Source organism: Odocoileus virginianus, chromosome 7 (assembly GCF_023699985.2).
Source record: "Odocoileus virginianus isolate 20LAN1187 ecotype Illinois chromosome 7, Ovbor_1.2, whole genome shotgun sequence".
In the NCBI taxonomy this organism is placed as follows: domain Eukaryota; kingdom Metazoa; phylum Chordata; class Mammalia; order Artiodactyla; family Cervidae; genus Odocoileus; species Odocoileus virginianus.
Genome location: NC_069680.1, coordinates 62,891,374 through 62,915,845, shown reverse-complemented (window position 1 = coordinate 62,915,845; position 24,472 = coordinate 62,891,374). Strand labels below are relative to the sequence as shown.

Here is a 24,472-nt window from a genome sequence, read left to right as displayed (position 1 = left end):
GTTTTGATTACTCATCTAGTAAAAATGTTTTCTTCATTTTAAGTTCATAGGTTAACTTCTCCTCTCTGAGCCCCAAATGTTGCCCTCTTTGCACAAGTCTTTTGTGATATCAACTCTGGGGTGCATACAAGGTTTTGAAATCAGCAGAAGAGAGAGAATCAAGCCTTTGAGATAAGACTTACACACTCTATGTTTGGAACACTAAGTTTATCTTTATTCAGGATTAAACATTGGGTAGAGGAAGGAAGGTGGACTGGCAAACAAAAGGAATGAATGAGCTGCTTTTTATTCCAGTTACCAGGAATGACCTTGAGTCAGTCTCCCTCTGGTGTCAAATAATTGAATCTTCTACCTGTTTTTGCTATTCTTCAAGGACCCATCAGGTTCTTTTTATTCTTAGCACCTTCATAATTCATTGCCACAAAAATATTCTCTAGTCAGGTAAGCCCTGTACCAAAGTTTCTTTTATTTATCTGCCATTTTTTAGGACCCCAGCCCACCCTGCCCTCTTTTGCCTCTGCTCTGAGTTATCCTTGGATTTCTAAGAAGCAAAGCACTCTTTCCAGTCACTGCTGGGAAACAAAGTTCAATGTTGCAGCTCCTCCTATTAACTACTCTCATTTTTTCTTTTCCAAAACAACATGATAATCCAAAAGTAAACAGTTACTTCGTGGTAAGTTGAGAAACTCATAACCAGGAATTCTGTACACTCCTCTTTCTATCAGTATTTTCAGATTGGGGATATGTACACATGTGGTCACAAACACACCCACATAGAGATAGAAAACATTGGGAGGCAATACTTACTACACATGGACCCTGAACTGTTTTCTTCTAACTGCAAGATATGAAGAAATCTCAGGACCTCTCTTTCTAGAGTGTTTTTTCCCTTCTATGTGCCGGGTTCAGCCCAGGTCAGGGCAAGCCGCCAATCTAATAGGACAGTCGAGTCCCATCACATATTATCCTTCAGCATTTCCCGATGACAGCAGTTTGATTTTCCCAAAGCAGTGATGGTGTGCTGGCAGTAGTGAGAGTATTGATCCCAGCCTTTGGGATCAAAAGGAGATTCAGTGCTTCATCCTCCCTAGTTCTAGAATCTGTTTTACTTAGTCCTGTGGGACTTGGGTGTGTGAATCATGTTAGGGTCTCTGGCACTTGCGTCTTTAATTACTAGTTAGTTGCCAAAAGTACCTGAACATACGACTCTTGCCTCAGCCATTCCTCTTCTCAAATAGACTTCTAACAGCATTTCTTCCCAACATTGCTTTAGTCATTACACAGACTTCACACTAATAGTTTCCTCCCTCCCACCCTCAATTCGCACTTTCTACAGTTTCCTCACTTCGTAAGATAGAAAAACACATCTGAACAGAGGCTCAGAAATGTATTTCATTTCCTCTAGATCAGTGCTTCTCCCCTATGATAAGGTACAGAACAGCATATATGAATGACAAATCCTAAATTTAGTTTATCTGATAAAACTCAAGAAATGGTTCATCTTCACTGGTCATTTTGTTGAAGTTACAACACTTACTGGGTGCGCAAATGGCTGCAACCATTTTATGTTTAGGAAAACAGACATGACAAGGGATACTCCTTTTCCCTGGTCACAAACTGAGCAAGTAACAGCAAAAAATTGACTTGCCCTCTTGGGCCCTACTGGCATGCAGTTACCTCAACAGAACATCACTGTATCTGATTTATTACAAAGCACCTTGAGGAAGACCTTAATTCGGCTTTCCTGGGATGAAGGACTTAAAGAAATATGACTTTTATTTAACTACTATATGTAAAATAGTTACCTCTATACAAATTCAAAAATGTTGTGCTACTTTTTAAAATTCTGTGAACATAAAAAGTAACTCAGTAGTGGGTTGAGATCTGCTATATATTTTTAATACTAAGATAAAATTTTAACTGAAATTATACCAGGCACATTTGGCAGTTAGTATAAATCCAGCATTGATAAGCCACATGCCAGAAGATGTTTGCTTCCACAGCACAGGGGAAAATGAGTGAACAAGGGCCTGTATCCAAACTAATCAACTTTTGCTTTGATTTTTGTTATCTGATCAGTTTGGGGATTTTTGATTGCCTGTGGTTAGGAACTTCTGTTAACACTGGCAGATGTGTCCTGCTGTAGGCTTACCATCTGTTCTGCCGTATGAAGTTGGCCAGAGATGGGTTTTTGTCACCTCCTGTTTATCAATTGTTCTCTAATGTGCCCCTCTTAGATCATGAGGAGGGGGTTATCTGATCAGGTGGCCTGATCTGAGCTAAGCAGGCAGGGGAGAACAGGTTGGTTTTTCCACCCACTCCTTTATCAGTTGGTGGGCAATGGCTAACTTGGGGGGCAACCGGAATGGGACAGCACCACTCTGTTGCTGATTAGATGGGTGGTTTCTTCTCAGGACTGTGGCCACCTCATCACGACTGAACCAGGCAGCTGCTTCTAATTCTCTCAAGTTCACCTGGAGCTGAAAGACATAAGGAAAAACAGGATATAAAGTTAGGAGCTACTTAGAGTACAATGGCCAAGGGTGAGAAAATGTTCCAGAACTGAGCAATCTTAGTAGATGGTGTCTGGATTCTATTCACTGGGAGATAATTCTAGATAATGTCCAGAAGTAAAATAACCATAATTAAGGGAAGAGAGTTAAGTATGTTTTTAAAATATTAAAACACACACACTTGAAAAAAAATCATGGAAGCTCAAATAGTAAAGCATTAAGAGTGGTTTGGGGATTTCCTAGCAGTCTAGTGATTAGGACTTCGCGCTTTCACTGTCAGGACCCGGTTCAATCCTTGATCAGGAAACTCAGATCCTGCAAGCCATGCAGTGCAGCCACACACACAAAAAAGTGGTTAACACTGAATGTAAGTTATGAATAATACTGTTTCTTTTTGTGCTTAAATGATTATATAACTAAAAAGGAAATATATAAATGTTATTCTTCTTTAAAAGGTAAGTGTTAATGATAGTCAAAAGCACAGTATCTTCCTTGCAGGAAGCAAAATAATGCAAACTGCATCCACAGTTTATTACAGAAACTGAGATAGGTTAGATATTACTGTATAGAAACCAAAGCACAGAATAGGCAGACTTTGGCAAATAGGGAACACAACACAATCTGTTAAGACCCCAATGTTCATTGCAGCACTGTTTATAATAGCCAGGACATGGAAGCAACCTAGATGCCCATCAGCAGACGAATGGATAAGAAAGCTATGGTACATATACACAATGGAATATTACTCAGCCATTAAAAATGATACATTTGACGCGGTTCTAATGAGGTGGATGAAACTGGAGTCCATTATACAGAGTGAGGTAAGCCAGAAAGATAAACACCAATACAGTATACTAGCGCATATATATGGAATTTAAAAGATGGTAACGATAACCCTATATGGACAGAAAAAGAGACACAGATGTATAGAACAGACTTAGACTCTGTGGGAGAAGGTGAGGGTGGGATGATCTGAGAGAATAGCATTGAAACACGTATATTATCAAGTGTGAAACAGATCGCCAGCCCAGGTTGGATGCATGAGATAAGTGCTCAGGGCTGGTGCACTGGGAAGATCCAACAGGATGGGATTGGGAGGGGGGATCAGGATGGGGAACATGTAAATCCATGGCTGATTCATGTCAATGTATGGCAAAACCCACTACAATATTGTAAAGTAATTAGCCTCCAACTAATAAAAATAAATGGAAAAAAAAATCCCTAAGCAAAAAAAAAAAAAAAAAGACTTATGAAAGAGCAAGATGAGGTTAGATAAGACAACACCTAAGTCCCTTTCAGTCAGAAGTTCCTGTGATTTTATATTATTAGTCCCCAGCATCCTGACTGACTTGAGCTGTAAGACCAATTCTGGAATCAGTCATTAAATTTTATATATTTATTGTGTGCCTATTCAGTGTAAAACATTGTTAATTTCCTGATGAAGAAAGGTAAATTGTCTCATGATTGAGATATATATACAAGGAAGAATGGTGCTCATGTTGACATTCCTAATTTTTATGGTGAATTTGTTTATAAAGTTGTAAAATTCCTTAAAGGTATAAATCATATTTTACACATCTTTGTGCTGGACTAGGCAGGTGCTTAGTGAGTAACTGGACCAGCTAGGATGAGGCAAAGGATATGTCATAAGGAAAGCATCAGAACGTACCTCTGTCTGCCCTGGTTTCACAGTTGCATGACAAGCAATCATGAGTGTGCTGTGAGGAAAGGGCCAATGCTGGGATGCAGAGTAATGCAGTCTGTCCACCTCCAATCCCACCTCTTCTGCAATTTCTCGCCGGACAGTCTCTTCCAGACTTTCACCTATAAGTACTCAGATTAATTCAGGACAGCCCTGTAGCAGGAAGGGTGATGCAGATGCCCATTTTCGAAAGGAGCATAAAATTGCCTCAAAGTCAAGGAAATACTCTTGGGAAAGGCCTAAATCTCTGAGTCTTTACACTAGGAATCAAATCTGGAGTTGGGTATCAAACTGCCAGTTCTTGAACCTGCTATGTTTGTTACACAAAACAAGAGTTGGAAAGACTACTGCTGACCTCAGCTTTTTAACAAAATTCGAATGCCACATGTCAGCATTTGCCAATTTTACTGCAATGGGCTGAGAAAAAAACAGCCTATAAATAAACATTAAATTTTAGTTAATAGAATATTAATATGTATGCTGAAATATTTAGGAGGAAGTGTATTAATGTCTGTGATCTATGCATCAGAAAATATGATTGATTAATGGATGGATGGAAGAATGAACAGATTTGTGATAAAATAAGCATAGTAATTATCGAATTTAGGTGGTGAGTATATGGGTGTTTACAGTATAAATCTTCTAACTATGCTTATATTTGAAAATTTGCCTATAAAATATTGGAAAATTATAGTACCAGCAGGTAGTTTTCTTGATATAATAGGAGAAAATGTGCTTGGGATTCCAAGTACTCTGGCAATAAGAATAAATACATAACTTGAACACTCCTGGTGGTCCAGCGATTGAGAATCCACCTGCCAATGCAGGGCACATGGTTTCAGTCCCGGGTTTGAGAAGAGGCCACATGCTGCGGGGCAACCAAGCGCCGCAACTACTAAGCCTGCGCTCTAGAGCCTGCAGGCTGCAACTACCGAGCCCACCCGCCACAACTACTGAGCCCTTGTGCCCTAGAGTCCTGCTCTGCAACAAGAGGAGCCACCTCAACGAGAAGCCCGTCCACCGCAACTAGAGAAAGCTGCAGTACAGCAGCGGAGGCCCGGTGCAGCCAAGAAAAAAAAAAAAGATATATATATACATACACATTATTGATAAGCTTTCATTTCCTTCAATGTTATCTGTATACGCCTAAATTCCTTACCTATATCACAAAAACCTGCCAAGGCAGAATACATTCCCTTGGGAAAGGAACTCTGGCGGACAAGCAGGCATCGAGTTCCATCTGACACCAGAGTGATCACCACAGGTGCCACCTAGGAAAAGGGGATGAAAACTTAGACACCAGGGCTTTAGGGCCTGATAATGAAACTAAGTAATGGGTAACTAAGGAAAGCCTTTTGGCTTGGATTATTGTCCTTTTAAAGCAATGCTTACCTGTGGATAATAGATGATGTTATTGGAAGGGCACACACGCTTGCTACCAGACACATTCTTCTTGGTGGGCTGCCCACTTCTGCTGCAGAACTGATGAGCATCATGCCAACGAAGAAGAGCCTGAGCCTGGGAATACAAAGATGGACTTGGTACCATTTGGAGAGAATGTGGGTTTCATCTGTAATGGTGCTGGGGCTACTAATATTTAGAGCAACTCAAAGGGACATGCCATTCCCTTTCCAGCTTACCTACTTTAAATGGTTATTAATTATTTAAACTTTAAAGGAAACTCTGAAAATAGTCCTCTGTCATTTTAAGTATGAATTTTAAAAAAGCATATTTTAAGTGTATTATGAATTATTTAAAAAATAAAGTATAATAATGAACACCCATATACTTATGACACAGCTTAAAAAGAAAACATTTTCTATAAAATTAAATGGCAACCCACTCCAGTAGTCTTACCTGGAGAATTCCATGGACAGAAGAGCCTGGAGGGCTACAGTCCATGGGGTCACCAAGAGTTGAACATGACTGGGTGACTGAACAATAACAAAACACCTCAATATGTACTCCCCAATAAGTTTGGAATTTTTTTGCAAATAAAAAATGTTTAGAGATAGCTCTTTAACTTAAATGGACAATCCAATATTATATAACAATTGAATTGGGAAAAGAACTTGAAAAAGAATAGATATGTGTATGGTATGTATATATAGGTATATCTGAATCACTTTGTTGTACCACTGAAACTGACACAACAGTATTAATCACCTAGGCTGTACTGTGCTATGCTGAGTCACTGCGGTCATGTCCGTCTCTTTGCAAACCTAGGGACCGTAGCCTACCAGGCTCCTCTGTCCATGGGCTTCTCCAGGCAAGAACATTTGAGTGGGTTTCCCTGCCCTCCTCCAGGAGATCTTCCTGACCCAGGGACTGAGCCTGAGTCTCTCATGTCTCTTGCATTGGCCCCTGGGTTCTTTACCACTAGTGCCACCTGGGAAGCCCAATTAAATGGACAGTCAAAAGCCATTTCAGCAAGTGAAATCCAAAGGTGGAGAACAAGTCATTAGGGCAATGTAGAGTAACTTCTCACCATGTATATGTCATGCTGTGGGTCATTAAAAGTGTTTATAAGGCCTATAGATCACAGTGCCATAGATCTATACACACTTAGGAGAAAACGGTACCGACAAAAACAGGGTAAAAGAAGAAGAAACACGGTCTATGATCTGCAAAAAGTCTCTGATCTGCAAAAAAGAAGTCAAATCTTTCCCATATACACTGCTTTACTAAATTTCCTACAGAACCAAGAAATCAATCTACCGTGGACAGCAAGGAGGCATCCTTCACATTCAGCTCAAAGAGAGCCTTTGTCAGCTTAATGAACGACCCCTGGAGGGCTGTCTCCACTTCAGCTTTCTGTAAGGAAGCTAAAATATTAGAAAAGAAAATGAAATGAAGCAAATGTCAGACTTTACCTCAGGGGCTCTCTCTAGTATATCTTGTTAGAAGAGTGTTTCCCAAACTCACCTAATAAGACTCAATTAGGAAGAATAAAAAAATATTCAAGTTCTCAAGCCCCTACCTGGAGATTCTGAATGGCAGATGAGTGAGGCCCAGAAATCTCTCTCTCTTTTTTTTTTTTTAACAAGCACCAGGAGATTCTTATATTCGGGCAGATTTGGGAAACATTAGAGCATAGTGTTTCCCAAGATCCTCTTCGGGGCAATAAGGACATTTGCACTAGCCACACACTATCCCTGGAAGAAAGATGAAATGGGACCTTTGAGCCCCTATCTAAACCTCATTCCAGCATAATTGTATTCACAGCTGATACCCTGAAACAGAGACGGAAGGCTTGATAAGGGCCACAAGCTCTAGCAGACCAGTTTCCAAATGCAAGTCTGAAGACCCAGAGCTACTCCAGGGTAATGTGTTTATTTACCTGCATTGGTAAGAGAAATAAGAATAATGTCATGAATTTTAAAACATTTCTTTCTTCTTAAGATATATAAAATACATGAAGGTACAGAGAATAATATAATAAACATCTGTGTACCACCATGTAGTTGAGAAAGCATTAAAAAATGTCCTTTATTTTATGTAATGATGATAGCACTACTATTGCTAAGTCGCTTCAGTCGTGTCCGACTCTGTGCGACCCCATAGACGGCAGCCTGCCAGGCTCCCCCGTCCCTGGGATTCTCCAGGCAAGCACACGGGAGTGGGTTGCCATTTCCTTCTCCAGTGCATGAAAGTGAAAAGCGAAAGTGAAGTCGCTCAGTCCTGTCGGACTCTTCACGACCCCATGAACTGTAGCCTATCAGGCTCCTCCGTCCATGGGATTTTCCAGGCAAGAGTACTGGAGTGGGGTGCCATTTCCTTCTCGAAATGATGATAGTAGATGGTAGTTATTTTTTAATGTTCTTACTTAAGAAATGCTTATGATTGGATGGCTTCACCGACTCAGTGGACATGAGTCTGAGCAAACTCTGGGATATGGTGAAGGACAGGGAAGCCTGGCGTGCTGCAGTTGTAGGAGAGTCGCAGAGTAAGATACAACCTAGCGACTGAGCAACAACAACAACTTAAAACCTGAAATTGTTCTGTATTCTTCACATGCTCTTTTATGTGGAGTCCCAAAGCCTACGAACCACAGGGAAGTGTCCATCAAGAATAATGTTTTGTACCATTTATGGAAGAAGAGCTATTTAGACCTAGATCCAGAGCAAACCATGCTTCTTGCTGTTCTGAGCATCCAATTAGCACGGAATCTTCTAGTATTTGTGAGTCTTGTCCAAACTTACCCAGGAGCCTTTCCAACTCTAAGAAATACAAAAGGAGAAAGGGGGAAAAAAAAAAACAGGGTTTTAATTAAACCACCAGAGCCATACTAGACTTATTAGAAACCATCTACTTCAACTTGAAGTAGGCACACCTGGCTCCCAGTCACTGCCCTGCATGCTAATTAGCTGTGTAATTTTGACCTAATCACTTAACCTCTGTTGGCCTCCATCAGCAATCTGAAGAGTTTAAAGGAATTCTTTCTGTGTAATCCTGTATTATTCTATGATTATATCATGAAAGGGGCATATCCCCTAGTTTTAAAGACACATCATAGTTAACTTACTAAAGCACTGAAAAAAAAAAAAAAAGTGTCATACTTAAAATGGTAGACCAAATCAGTTCTACAATTTCATCTCCAGATTATGCTGCTTTTATGGGCCAGGGTAGACTCCTCATCTGAGATCCTGGTCTGTAAAGGCAAGTGCCGTTATTGGGAGAAAATCTGTTCTGTGCATGAAGGATTCATATTTATTTGTTCATAATACAAGATTACATTGCTAATCTCTAAATAATGTTTAGTGCCTTCTGATAAACATCCTCATATACTTAGGTATTGCCAGAGACTATCAAAGTATTCCAACATATGCAGTGCATAATCTGGCCCTGGCAATGTATTTAGAAGTTGGCATATAGTGACCCAGGGGCTTCCCAGGTGGCACAAGTGGTAAAGAATCTGCCTGCAATGCAGGAGATGCGGGTTTGATCTCTGGATCAGGAAGATCCTCTGGAGAAGGAAACAGCAATCCACTCCAGTATTCTTGCCTGGAAAATCCCATGGACAGAGGAACCTGGTGAGCTACAGTCCATGGGGTCGCAAAAGAGTTGGCCAAAACTCAGTGACTAAACAACAACATATAGTGACATCATGTAAAACTTGAAAGGTAGCATCTTGAATGCCAATTCCCAATGACTTAGATATCTCTAGTTATATACCTTAAAAGCAAATTATATGTACTTATTAATATATTAATAATTATACAATATGTAAAATTATATATAGTTATATTAAACTTACTATATCTCAAAGCAAATTAATTTTAATTCATGTTTAGCTTTGACCCTTCTAAGGAGAAATTAAGTCATGATGCAAATCTTAAACAGTTTGTGCACACATGCTGAGTCTCTTCAGTCATGTCTGACTCTTTGTGACCCTATGGACTGTAGCCCACGAGGCTCCTCTGTCCATGGGATTCTCCAGGCAAGAATACCAGAGTAGGTTGCCATGCCCGCCTCCAGTAGATCTTCCTGACCCAGGGATACATTGGTAGGCAGGTTCTTTACCACTGAGCAGCCCAGGAGGCCCATATCATTGCCAAAAAATATCCAACTGGGCAATTCAGTTTATGTACTAAATAATTAATTGGCCAAAGCATTTGGAAAAAATCTGGACTCTAAAGTTGGAGGATTCTCCTCAGGGATTTAACATGGACACATTCAGTGGCCACAGGCTGGTCTATTTTGCTGGTCTACTTTGGGCTTACCTAATAGGCTATGCTGGGGGGCCACGTACTGATGTTCTGATTTCTGAAGCAAAGGAGCCAAGTTATGAAAGAGGTAAAATGCTCCTGTCTGCTGGGCTTTTTTACATGCATCATCATCTTCTTTCAGTTCAAATAAATACCTGTATTTTGGAAATAATCAATCCATTAGAAAACCATACCTAGTTTCCTGTACAATGTTCATCTTTGAGAACTATGTCCCTGCATTGCTCTCCTACCACAGTTATTTCTTTTTATTTCCATCCTAAATTGCTTTTAAAAAGGATATGACTCTGGGAGGTCATTCCCTCCTTTGTCCTGTATACCTTGCCCATACTTCTGTGACTGCACTTACATGGTTCTATTTGTTAATCTATCTGTCTGCTCTAAGATTGCAATCTTCTTAAGGGCAGGTAGGGTCTGTTTTAGTTATGTATCTCGAGTAATTAGCATGCTGAATGGCTCAATTCAATAAATATTTATGACTTGAACTTCAACAGTAATAAATATTTACTGAATTGAACCTCAAGGTACTCTGCCAATATTATGTTGTAAGGCAAGAATTTACATGCAGTGAAGTGAAAGGAAAACAAGTACAGTGATAAAACATCAACCACAGAGTACTGGAGATGGGAGCAGACTTTATTATTGCAGACAAGGAGCAAACATATACCTTCAGAAACCACTTTTCAACCTAGGGATGATAGAGTAAAAATTTTACCTTAAATGCAGTCTTATTTCAAGCATCTATTCTCCCAAGTGGATGCCATTAGGTCCTTATCTCTACTAAAGGGACCACTGATGAAAGTGAAGCCATATTTGACATTTATTTAATAAGTGTAATATTTTCAGTAGCCAGAATTAAACTGTAGAAAAAAGAGCATCCTATAATTAGCTTCTCAAAAAAAAAAAAAAAAAAGAAAATGAATGGAGCAAGTTCTGCACCTTCATTAAAGATGACTTGAGTCTATCCTTTCAAGGGCCTCAGGAATCAGGGCAAGGTCTGTGTGATTTGGGGAGGGCTGAATGTGGACTCCCCTTTAGTTTTGTTTCAGTTTTTTTGGCTGTGCCATATGGCTTGCAGGATGTCAGTTCCCCGGCCAGGGATTGAACCTGGGCCACAGCAGCATAAGCCCATGATCCTAACCACTTAGCCACCAGGGAACTCCCAGCATAATGATTTTGACGGTTGAAATCCCTAAAACAGACTCTCAGGTATACAGTACTTTTTGTCCCTTAAAGTGGGAAATACAGTTCACAGATATTTTCTGTAGAATCTGGGAGCTTTAGTAATACCAGTAGCATTAGCTCCACATGAAACTACAAAGCAAAATGATAAACATGCCCCAGTGGTATCTTTAGAAACTTATTTTTGACTGTACAATAAAAGCGATTGCAATGAGCTCTTTGTAAACAGAAGACAAAAGGAACCTGAGATTTTAATACTCAAGATATTTTCATAGTTATTGTGAGTGACTGTAATCTCCTGGGACAAAGACTGAGTGTATATCAAAGGAGAGACAGGTGCCACTCGGATGTTACCAAATATTAACATAGACAACAGAACACACACTGGGGCCTTTGTAAAACAGCAGTAAGACTGGTACAACCTGTGCTTTGCCCTAATGACCATAAAGAGCAAAACATCTACAGAAATAACCAGGTTAAGGTCTTAAACCCAGGGCCTCGCTGCAACTGGGACCGAGATCCAAAATCTTATATTCTTCTTGATTGGAACGTGTTTTTTAGAAATGCATTTTCTTGTTGTACATCTGAAACATTGTAAATTAACTATATTTCAATAAAAAATAAGCTATAAGGATATATTGTACAGCACAGGGAATATAGCCAACATTTTATAATAACTTTAAATGGAATATAACCTATAAAAATTGTGAATTATTGTGTTATACACCTGAAACATATTATAAATCAACTATGCCTCAATAATCAGTCACTTAAAAATGCATTTTCTCCTTTTAAATATAATAGTATGGAAACCACAATACACTAAGATTAACAGACTTCAACTCTTGTATTCTTGTTATAAAAGTTGAAAAATAGTCATTCTACTGAAATTAGAATATGCAGTTACCAATTTTTTTAAAAAAGGGAAATCATCGAGAGTCTCACCACTCAGAGATGATTGATCACTGTTTATCCCTTAGAACGCTCCAAACTATGTATTAATATTAACCATTTATCCAGTAAATTGTACAATAAATACTTTTAGACTCCATCTACTAATTTGTAGCCTTTTTTCTTAAACATTAACATTTTCAAACCATATTCTTCACTGACAGAATTTTATTTTCTTATGATTTTTATTCATTTTCAATGTATTTAATCACCTTAACACTCTATTTTTCAGACTATTCAGTAATTTTGTTATTGTTCTCAGGGTCTCAGCCTGAGAACTGTAAATAACTCAAATGTTAATATCTAAAACAAGTATTGCAATTTGTTTTCTCACTCTTGCTCGTATAAGATTGTACATGTTTGTGTGCTTTTAAATTTTGGACTGGGCACTCATGTATGGGAGAGCTTTCAACATGTAAAGCTCTGGTTGTGAGTGTATCCCTCCAGAGGGGTTTTACACTTGCTTCTGCAGGTCTACAAATGCTACTTAAATTCTTTTCACAGGTTGGGAAATTGGAAATACACCACATAGATGGTGCAAATTTATACCCCAAAATTGTATGACAGCAGGCTAGTGATTTCAAATTCACAGGTTTTACGTTTGCTCAGATTGATGAAAAAGAAGTCCTCTTTCATCTTCCTGTACTGGTATATATGCTTTTTTCCAGACTGCCTTTCACTGAGGTTTGTTCTTGGGGGAAGGAGTTTGGGAAGCATAGTATGCATGAATGGAATTACCTACTTTATTTTCAGCAACATTAATGAACTATTATTCAATATAGTTTTAATTCCATCGTAACGGCTGTATCATAATTTAATTTCTCCCTTACTATTTATTCATCAATTCAACAATATTTCAGTGCCTACTATGTGCCATATAGTAGGGTCCTATGCATGAGAGGTACCATAGTGGAAAAGACTATATTATTACCTTAAAAAAAGAACTTATATTTAAGTATGTCAGACACTTTAGCTATTATTGAAAATTTAGTTTAGAAATTCTCTAACTATAAATAATTTGCATTGAACATCTTTACATGTAAATCTTAATCATACATCCTTAAGCCCCAATATAGAATTTTGAGATATTTATATTTTATAATTTTAATGGACCAAAGATAGAAGAATCAGAGCTCAGTTTGGTCAAAACTCACCGTGTCTTATTGACATAGGTTGACAGCAGCCTATAGGCCCCCAAAAATTTTCTCCTGCAAGCAGTTCCACAATACAGGGACATTGTCAGTTCCTTAGGAGAAAAAGGAATTAAAAGGAAAAAAAAGAACATGCAATTTGAAGTAATGAATCACTAAGAGGGTTATACTTTAAGCCAGACTAGGATCACTATTTAATATTAAGGAAAGATAGACTGAACAGAAGTCATGATCTGGCTTCTAAATTACATCTCTACTGCTAACTAGCTGTGGGATGTCAACTTTTCAGCGTGTGCGTGCTCAGTTGCTCAGTGATGTCTGACTCTTTGAGACCCCATGGACCGCAGCCAGCTAAGCTCCTCTCTCCATGGAAGTTCCCCAGCAAGAATACTGAAATGGGTTGCCATTTCCTACTCCAGGGGATCTTCCTGACCCAGGAATCAAACCTGAGTCTCCTGCATCTCCCACATTGGCAGGTGGATTCTTTACCACCACGCCACCTGGAAAGTCCCAACTTTTCAGTACCTCTTTACTATCTACAAAATTAAAACTTGTTCTGCCTAGCTAATAGGTTGTGAGAAACAGATAACTGTCCACTAAAAGCCTTGTGGTCCTCCTTCCATATTGCGGAATTCTTGCTGGGTGGTAGTTGCCAAGCCAGGCCTACATTTTTCTCCTCCTCTGTTTCTTTGATGGGACTAAAACTAGGTCTAAACTGTATAATGTTACTGAAAGTGATGTGTATCTCTTCTAGGCTGGCACAATAAAGTATGAGTTGGCCTTCTCCATCCTTTCCCCATCTGCCTGGATGACTTCAAAATGACAGAGCCATTAGATGGAGGAGCCTGGATCCCTGAATCACTACCTGGAGAAAAGCCATCCACCAACCAAAGACTCCCCAGAGTCTCCTATCATATTAAGCCACTGAAATTCTGAAGCTGGTTATAGCAGGTAGCATCACACTAATAGACCTAGTAAGCCTAGGATTGTCTCCAGACTAATGTAGCCAAATTTCTCAGAATATTTGAAAAACAAAGTCCATTTGAAAATGAAGAAGAATCCTGTAGATAAGAAAAATATAAAATCACAAGCATTAGGAAAATATTTCAAAGGGCAGCTATGCAAACCCACATAGATCTAAGATATTTCCTTTTTTTTAGTCTTTTTGTGAGAGGAAAAATAACTCTATATCTTAAGAATCTATTCTGCAGGAAGGGATGTCTTTTAAATTGTACATCAGTAAGCTCTTTATTCTCCATGAAAACTACAGTTCACATTAGCAATAAAAAAGTCAAAGGAGAAATAAGAAAATCAGTATAGTTAAATAACCAAACACCCTTTTATTTATTTATTTATTTATTTTTAAATTTATCCAAACACCCTTTTAATTGTGCCCAAGGGAAGCAAGTTTTGACACTAAATCACCGAGGAATGTCTAAAATTTAGGCCTACTTCTCAGTTGCATAATTATGAATCACTGATGACTAATCCTTGGATAGCTTTGCCTATATATCCTAGCCAAGGGTAAAATATATTTAGTAAGCAACATTCAACAAAATATTTATTGAGTACTGACTTTATGCAAGCTTTCTGAGGGGACACAATAATGTACAGGATAAAAATCCTGCCCTCAAGGGACTCTTGCAGGAGAGAGAAAGCAAATATATAGCTTTCACAGAAGGCAGAATGTGATATGTGGATTACAAAGTATTCCAGGAGAATATTAAAAGTATAGTCTCTATTTTAATAACCCAAAGACTGATGTGATATCCTGGAGGAAATGAATTTAAAGTTAATATTTCTATCTCATGTACAACTCTGAGAATGTTATTGATATGATATTTTTAGAGGGAAATTTTGAAATATCTACCAAATGGTGAAAGTAAGCACCCTTCCCCTAGCAATTCCACTTTTAAGAATTTATCCTAGGAAGAAAAGGATACATATAAGATGTTAATTGAAAATTATGATAAAATGGAATAACACAGCTGTAAAAACAAACAGATAAGAAGATAACAGTATGACAAAATATATGTAGTAACAGAGAAAGATATTCAGAATATATTATTAAGAAAAGCAAAGAGTAGTTGGTTGGTTTGGCATTATCTAATTAATTTGTAAAGAAAAGGATATATACATATACAGGCCAGTAGAATTAATTAGATATGTTTTTTTTTTTAATTTTAAAAATGACTAGAAATCCACATGTCAAGCTATTAATGGTGACTAGTTTGAGAGAGTGATATGGAGATAGGGATTAAAAAGGGTACTCATAATTTTTACTTTTTACATTTCTGCACTTAAAAGGGTTTTTTAACCATGTGTTCATATTTCTTGTACATTCCCAGGACTAACTTCACTGTGAAGTTTTCTACAGGCCACTGTTCCCAGTAGCACTCCATCACATTCTCTGAGAGTCGTGGGGAATTTCTTCGGTGAGTTCTTTGAATTCCTTTGGTGATGCTGTAAGAGCTGTTTGTAGTTATGACTACCAGCTAATCTGTGTGGCCCACAGCGCTTTGCTGCCTGATGTTTTGCCTAAATGTAATGCTCACTAAATTAACCTTAGCCAACTGTGGATTTACACGGCCTGCTTACTTATAAGTTAATGATCTCAGAGCTGATAAAAGACAGTAAAGTTCCTCATGTAGTTTTAAAAAAGAATTGATAATCAAGAGGAAGACATAATTTAACTGAGAATTGTACCTTCATTGGTATAGTCATAAATCTAGTAAAGATTAAGTCTAATACCTTTTCTAAATGGCTCCTTTTTATACATATAAAAAGCAGTGTAGACTATTTAAGCAGAGAAAATTATTTCCTTTAAATTCAACTTTAATTGTATTTTCCTCTTTCAAATATATAATTTAAATTAGCAAATTAATACAACTACATTACAGGACATACAGAAAACAGAATTGTGAGAGCACCCATATTATCACCACATTAATATAATTTATATACTAGTCTTTTGCACATATGACCTTTACATATTTGTAATCAGTAAACAGTTTTTCAATTTGCTTTCATGAAACATGTCATAAGCAGTTTTCCATCTTTTTGTGTAAATTTTATCTACTTTTTTTTGGCTGCATAGTATTACACCAAGCAGACTTCCATCCTTACTTGCTAAATATTCCCCTAATTTTAGACATTTAGATGGCTCTGATTTTAAATTACCAGAAATAAAAGACTACTAAATACCTCTGTGCTGATATTTTCTGAATACCTCTTTAAGGTAAGGTCCCCAGCATAGAACTACTGGGCCAAAATTTGTTTTAAAATCATATGGTTCTTTCTACATTGCTACACTCAACAAAGTTTGATAGCATCTGGTAAAAAAAAAAATTATATTTCTTTGATTACTATTGAGATTCAAAGTGTTTTCAGATTCAATAATACTAGCTCCCCTTTGTAAAGTGTCAGTTTGATTTCCTGTGCTTAGTTATTTATTGTGTCTTTATTCTACTTTTGCCCATTCTAATTTTTAAAATATTATAGGATATTTACAGCTTTTATGATCACTGAAATGCATTGTAGGAACCACTGGTATACTGCTTTTCTCTGGGAAATTGTCATTCAGACTGAACCTCAGCACACACAAAGACTTAACAGTCAAGAGGCTATGTGAGATTCCTTTCCGGATAAAAATAGAATTTCTGATGGCCCTATATTATTTATACATCTAATGCAGGAAAAATTTTGCTACTGCTTTTCTGAAATGGTTTGTGATTTCCACTTTTGGGGTCTTTGGTTTGATGCATTCTTCAAAATGTATTGACCCAAGGGCTCACACTTGGTAAACATACTGGTCTACAGCTAGAAAACATGCTGCATATGAAACATATCCAGTTGCTCAATTGCCCCATTAGGAACAGGATAGTTGTTTTTGTTTGAATTGGCAACAATTATTATACTTTATGCCAAATCACGCACTGGAGGTAAAAATGCACTATTCACAAAATTAGGCTTAGAAGAAAATATTAGCACCCTTATTTTACTTTAGATGACAAGCTCAGGCCTGCCTTCTGTTTTGTTTACAGTGCAAATGCATGTCTCCTCCAAAGCAAGAAAGGGACAGGGAAGTAAGACTTGGACTGGAGAGACTCAAAACTTTTTTCCTGGCTCTCCCACTGACTGAATTTGTGACCTGGAGTTGTCACCTAACGTGTTGGGGAGCTTGGTTTCTGTCTCATTTTTCACAGGGGAAGGAAAGGGAGAAAAGAGACCTAAAGTGTATTATTACTATGTCAGATTTTGACATACCTAATTCTCAGCTCTAATAGACTATAAAATCCTTAAGGGCTGGGATTGCATCTTCCTATCTACAGCATCTAGCACAGTCCCTATCACAGAAAAAACACAATATACTGAATGAAAAACTGAATTTATTCCACTTTATAAGAAAGGAAGATAAAACTGAGAGGTTAACCAATCTGAGATACAATCTAGAGAGCAATAGATGAAAACTCAGGGCTATCTGGCTCCAAAGGTCATGTTTTGTAGAGAAATACAGGAGGAAGCACCTTCTAACATTCATGGGCTATTTAAGTTTTTAAAAAGTATAATTTTTTAAAAGTACTTTTAAAAGTAACTTTTTAAAAAGACTGATACAGATGAAAGTTAATATTATTTTGATGAAAAACTATTAAATAATGATGAGGCAAGGCCCTTAAGTGGGACAATTTCTCTGAACCTCCTGTAATAAAGGATTCATATATGCTTCTCATCCTGTTCATCTTAACAGAAGAAAGATTCATTTAGAAAGCACTATAGCAGGACAAAAAAGTCCACCTCTAGTCTCTGTGATTACTTCTACTAAGAAGAGGCCAGGTTCAGTAGTGTTTGAGAGAGTCTTTTTCGGAGAGTCTGACTTTTGATGATTGTGGACCTCAGTGGGATGGGAAACATGCAGAACTGAGGAGCCACTGGGAAACACACTTCAAGCTCTCAGTGACCAGCTATGTGGTTGGCTTTCTAAAAAATAAATTGTTCCTCCCTTAATTCAAAATAATTCAGACAACGCAGAAAAGTTAACAAATTCCATTTTTAAATGACTCTTAAAAAAAGTATCAGAAAATTATTAGCTGGAGTTAATCTGATAGCTCCAATAATTTATGATGCATAACTGTGGTTTCTTCAAGAAGGAAGAGAGTCTGACAGAGAGCTTTTTTCAAGTTCTGGTTCTGTCTCTTCATAAAATCTTTCTTCCATTTAGAATCTGAATATGTTTCTCTTCCACTGTACTTACTCTGAATTCTCTTAGGGGTGCCTTCCTAGGTCTCAAGAATCCATACCACCAGGGAACTCCAAGTCTTCCTGGGAAGTTGAACTCTTTCCTCAAAGAATGATTGCTGCCTTTGACACACTTCCCAGAATGCTCCTTGAGATGCACTCTGGGAAATGTAGTTCAATCCTCATGCCTGCTTGCTAAGCTCTCCAAAGTTAACCATGATTGTCAAAAGTATGCTTCTGCCACACTTCCCAGAATCCTCTTAGAGATGCATTCTGGGAATTGTAGTTCAATCCCCAGGCATGCTGCTATGCCCCCAAACTACATAGTCAACCATGTGGTCAAAAGCATGATCGTCTAAGATCTAAATTCATTACCAGGAGGACTACTCCGGTAGTTCTAGCATTAGATCCATGAATGTGAAAGTGTTAGTCACTCAGTCCAACTCTTTGTGACCCCATGAACTGTAGCCTGCCAGACTCCTCTGTCCATGGAATTCTCCAGGCAAGAATACTGGAGTGGGTAGCCATTCCCTTCTCCAGGTGATCTTCAACCCATTGTAGGAAGATTCTTTACTCTCTGAACCACCAGGGAAGCCCATTAGATCCATTTTTCAATAAAAAAATATATAGTATTTACACCCATCCTTCTACATAGAACAGGGCTTTCCTGGTGACTCAGATGGTAAATGAAAATTTCTGTCTCTGTGTAACTTACATTCTAGAGAAAGAAACAAATAAGTAAATACATAGTGTATCAAGTAGTTATAAATGTCAGAGAGAAAAATAAAGCAAGAGAAGAGGACAGAGGATTTTGCTATTTATATATCTGCCTTATTGTTAAGGTGTCATTTGAGCAAAGACCCTGAAGGAGCTAAGGAAGGAAGCCAAATGAATATTTATGGAAAGAGAGTTGTAGACAGAAAAAAATTATCAGATGCCAAGACCCTAGTGGGGAAGTATGCCTGGCAGCTTTGAGGGAAGTCTAGGACAAAGCATGGTGGTCAGAGATGAGATTAAAGAGTAGCCAAGCACCAGATCACATAGCACTTTATAAGTCTTACAGTTCTTGCAGAACTATTATAATGCCTTTGGCTTTTACTCTGAAAGGATGAGATGTTACAGAAGAGTTTGAACAGGAGAGTGAGATGATTTGATTTACATTTTTAAAAAACTACTCTATGTGTGATTAGACTGTAGGGGATAATAAAAGTTATTAAATCTTGAATGTCATTGTTAATATGTACCTAGGTTACCTGGGAAAGAAGAGTAGTGGTTCCAGTTAGTTGACCAATTATTTCTTTTGGACCTTACTATTAGCACATAAACCTAAGCTTCTTATCAGATTGATTCATTAGCCTTAAGGAAGGCACAGAAAATTTGAGGGAAACAAGATATAAAGTCAGTGAATTCCAAAGGAATGAGGAAGCATGCTTAGAGAAAGTTAGGGCTCTGATAATTTTTTAAAATAAAAAACTATATTTTTTAGCAATTAAGTGTTAAGTGCTATAATAAAAAATAGTGCCATGGTCTAAATGTTTCCTTTCCCCAACCCCCTGATGAAATCCTAATGCCCAATGTTAAACTTTTGTGTGAGGCCTTTGGGTAGTGATTAAGTCATGTGGATTGAGCCATTATGCTCAAACACATAGATGCTCTCATATAACAGGCTTGAGAAAGTTTCCTTGCTCCTTTCACCACAAGACACAGCAAGTAATCAGCAATTCACAAAAGGGTCTTATATGAATCTGACCACGCTAGCACCCTGATCTTAAAACCACAGCTCTAGCTCCAGAACTGAGAGAAATAAGTTTCTCATTTTTTTTTTGCAAGCCTCCCAGTCTGTGGTATTCTGTTATAGCAGCCAAAACAGACTAAGACAAATAGCTAACATTAATTGTTTACTGTATTCAAGGCACTATGCAAAGTGTTTTACATATTTATCATTAATCCTTGCATCCTAAATGATATACATTATTATTTGCACTTTATAGATGAGAAAACAGAAGCTTAGAAAAGTTAAATACCTTGTCCATATTTATACAGCTAATCAGTAGAAGGGCTGGATTTTAACCCAAGCCTATCTGACTCTAGACAGACCTTGTGCCTTTGACTATCATAATGTACTATAGTCCTCGGTTATGTCTGACTGGGTATGGGAAAGGGAAACTCAATAAAAATATTGGAAAACATTGGAATGATGGAAATAATCTCATGTTCATAGATTGGAAGACTTAATTTTGTTGAGATGGCAATATTCCTCTAATTGATCTATAGATCAATTAGATCTCTATGCATACAGATCCATATCTGTATGGATCCATAGTGCATCCATATCAAATCACAGGTAGCTTGTTCCACAAGCAACAAAATAAAAAGTAGGACTTCACCAAAATTTAAAAACCTCTGTGCTGCAAACAGTACCACCAAGAACTTGACGAGAACATCCACAGAATAGGGAAAAACTGTATTGCCAGTCATACATTTAATAAGGGACTTGTATCCAAAAAATGTGAAGAACACTTACAACTCTGTAATAAAAAGACGACTAACTGAATTTTAAAATGATCAAAGGATATGCGTAGATATTACTCCAAAGAAGATACAAAAATGACTAATACAGACATGAAAAGATGCTGAACATCATTAGCCATCAGTTCAGTTCAGTTCAGTCACTCAGTCACATTAGACTCTTTGTGACCCCATGAATCGCAGCACGCCAGGCCTCCCTGTCCATCACCATCTCCCATGAATGCCATCAGGGATGTGCAAATCAAAATCACAATGAGATATCACTTCATACCCACGAGGGAGGCCACATCAAAAGGGCAGATAATGACAAGGAGTGGTGAGGATGTGGAGAAAATGGAATCCTTACAAACTGCTTACAGGATCATAAGTGGTGTAGCTGCTTTGGCAAACAGTTTGGCTTTTCCTCAAAAAGTTAAACACAGAGTTACCAAATGACCCAGCAGTTCCACTCCTGGGTATATACTCAAAACAATTAAAAACACATGTCCACACAAAAAATTGTACACCAACTTTGACAGCTATATCATTCAAAATAGCTCCACAGTAGAAACAATCCAAATGTCCATCAACTATGAAGGGAAAAACAAAATTCAGTATATCCGTAAACAGTATTTTATTTGGCAGTACAAAGAAATGAAGTACTGATACATACTAAAACATGGATGAAGCATTAAACATGCTAAGTGACTCTATTCACAAAAAATCACATATTGCCTTTATATAAGATGTTTAGAATAGGCAAATCGATATAGGTAGAAAGTAGTTTAGAGGTTTCCTATGGATAGGGATCGGGGAAGTGTTGGAGGAGAATGGGGAATGACTACTGGTTGAAACAATTCTGTTGTTGTTGTTGTTTTGGAGTGATAAAATGTTGTAAAATTGATTGTGGTGATGGTTGCACAATTCTGTGAACCTACTAAAGATTGAATTGCACTACTGAATTGCACACTTTAAATGGGTAAGTTATACGTCATTTGAGTTATAGCTCAATAAAACTGTTAAAATATTCAGCCAAATCGTTAATTATGTTTAACAATTATAGTACATGTTTAGTAGATACAACAAATATGATGTAAGTAGCTAGAATCCTCATAGTTTTTTTAGGTCATAAGGTAAAAATTATCTCCCCTAGGGTGTGCTTAAGTTCAAAGTAATGGCTTCATTTGATCATGTAGTAATTTAATACCATATACTTTTATAAGGGCACAAATTAGCCTCAAGTCATTGAATCCTAGTCTAGCTTATGTTGAAAAGTAACAATGTATTTTATACATATGTTTATTAATTCATTGAACACATTCTTATTGAAAACCTATTATGTGCCAAGCATGATGCTAGAATTGGGAACACAATGGTGAATAATATGTTGTCTCTGCCAGCAAAAATTAATTACTCTTGTACATGTGTGTATGTGGTATGAGTGATAGGTACTGTGTGTGAGCATGTAAGTAAGTGAGACAAAAGCCCAGTTACTCAGTGTTTGACCAGTTACAGGAGTGGACATTAGGATGCAGGGACACTTGAGCAAACTTGGAGAGAAACTGCAAGTTCATTCTGTAAGCAGGCTTACAGTTGGATGTTGTCTCACTTCATGTAAGACACGAAATAGATCTTAGCAAGCAGGTTTCATGAGGGCCCCTTAAATATTAAGCTACTGGCAAAGGGCCCCGTGTGTCTGCATGGCCAATGGTGCCATAAACACTGGAAGGTCTTTATGCTTCTTTTCAAGGGCAAAGTACAATAGGTTTCCTTCTCTTCCACCTCCCCAAATATGAAGTAATGTTTAACACACAGCAGGGAAAAAAAAAAGACTTGTCTCCACTGGGAGACAAGATGAAATAGGACAATTAGGGTATACTAAAGTAAAAATTAATTGGAATACATGACTTTGTTATTATAATGCAGCCACTAGACTGAGTATGGGTTTCTATTTCATGTTAATTGAGCTGTTACTCTCTTTGCTTTAGTTCTTCCATTTTAAATTAAAAAAATTTTTTACAACTACCTCTGGGCTGTTTTATTGAAGTTACTAGAAATTCTATCAGAAAGTTGGGAAAGTTAAAAAAGAAAAAAGTTTCATGTTAATTAAAAGTTCTGGCAAATCTTCCAATAAATTGGTTATCATTGTAGTTAACTTTCACTTCTGTATTGTCTTGTATAGTATTATCTTTACCCCAATATCCAAAGGGGTTCTGAGTATTAGACAAAGTGTATACTGTGTGTGGCTGTGTTCCCAAGTAAGTATAATGTTTCTGTGATTATTTCATTTCTCGGTCATAGATATCCCTAAATATCTAATATTTTATAGCATGAGAAATATCCAAATAGATGGTCATGAAATTTTCAGTGTTGGATGAGAAGGATTTGGAGGTTTCTCCTGATTTACAGTATCTATATGCTCTGTATTCCTATATCACAGTGGAAGCTTAAGAAGTAGTTGTTATCAGTCACCTATTGTCAAAATAATACTTCATAGCAAGTAACCTTGAAATCATAATATTACTCATGTACTTGGAGTGATTGGCTAGGTGCTCCTGCAGATGCTGGTCAGGCTTGTTTATGTGTTGAGGGGTGTTGCACTGTTGAATAATCTAAAACGGTCTTGGCTGGGACAATGAGGGTGAGTTGGCTGTGTTCCGTGAATTTTTCTGGCAAGCTAACACGGGCACATTCTTTTGAGGATGAAAGAGGGTAAAAGCACAGAGGGTAGGCACAGGGTAAAAGCACAGGTGGAAATGTGCAAGTCTCTGATTGCATGACAGTCAAAGCATATTATGTGGTCAGGCCCACAGTTAAAATAGGAGGCTTTTACAAGGTCTCATGTTGTGAGGGGTTTAGGTCAACTACATAGTTATAGGGAACAGTCCCCAAGAGATCACTTCCCCCCACCTCCCCAGGAGATCATTCTTACTTCAAATACCAACGGCAACTTCAAGGGGTTTCCAAAACCATTCTGTTTTTTTTTTTTTTTTTAATGTTTATTTATTTGACTGCACTGGATCTTAGTTGCAGCATGTGAATACTACTAGTTGCAGCATGCAAACTGTTAGACGAGGCATATGGGATCTTGTTCCCTGACCAGGGATAGAACCCAGGCCCTCTGTGTTTGGAACATGAAGTCTTAGCCACTGGAACACCAGAAAAGTCCCTATTCTCAGTTTTGATAGAAGGACTCATAAAACTCATTGAGAAGTAATTATACTCATGGCTATAGCTTATTATCCATCAAAGGACAGACAGAATGAAAACCACAATCACAGAAAACTAACCAAACTGATCACATGGATCACAGCCTTGTCTAACTAAATGAAAGTATGAGCCATGCTGTGTAGGGCCACCCAAGATGGATGGGTCATGGTGGAGAGTTCTGACAAAATGTCCACTGGAGAAGGGAATGGCAAACCACTTCAGCATTCTTGCCTTGAGAACTCCATGAACAGAATGAAAAGGCAAAGGGATATGACACCGAAAGATGAGCTCCCC

The 24,472-nt window shown here is 37.8% G+C and overlaps 1 protein-coding gene across 6 annotated transcripts; it reads right to left on the bottom strand.

The window, feature by feature from the left end:
- Positions 1-192: 192 nt before the first annotated feature.
- On the bottom strand, positions 193-18,565 carry NUDT13 (nudix hydrolase 13). Of its 6 annotated transcripts, none has more exons than XM_020894983.2 (9): positions 18,477-18,559; positions 13,229-13,320; positions 9,939-10,078; positions 8,301-8,435; positions 6,934-7,040; positions 5,608-5,733; positions 5,375-5,486; positions 4,183-4,337; positions 193-2,480 (listed from the first exon to the last, which is right to left on the bottom strand). In XM_020894983.2, the coding sequence occupies exons 2-9, from the start codon at positions 13,309-13,311 to the stop codon at positions 2,280-2,282; spliced, it is 1,059 nt and encodes a 352-aa protein (XP_020750642.2). In that variant the 5' UTR covers positions 13,312-13,320; positions 18,477-18,559; the 3' UTR covers positions 193-2,279. The 6 variants fall into 6 exon arrangements, with proteins under 6 accessions (XP_020750642.2, XP_020750654.2, XP_020750647.1 ...); XM_020894995.2 differs by having other exon boundaries at positions 8,418-8,435; XM_020894988.2 differs by lacking the exon at positions 18,477-18,559 and adding an exon at positions 10,657-10,801 and having other exon boundaries at positions 13,229-13,317.
- Between the last annotated feature and the right edge of the window lie 5,907 nt (positions 18,566-24,472).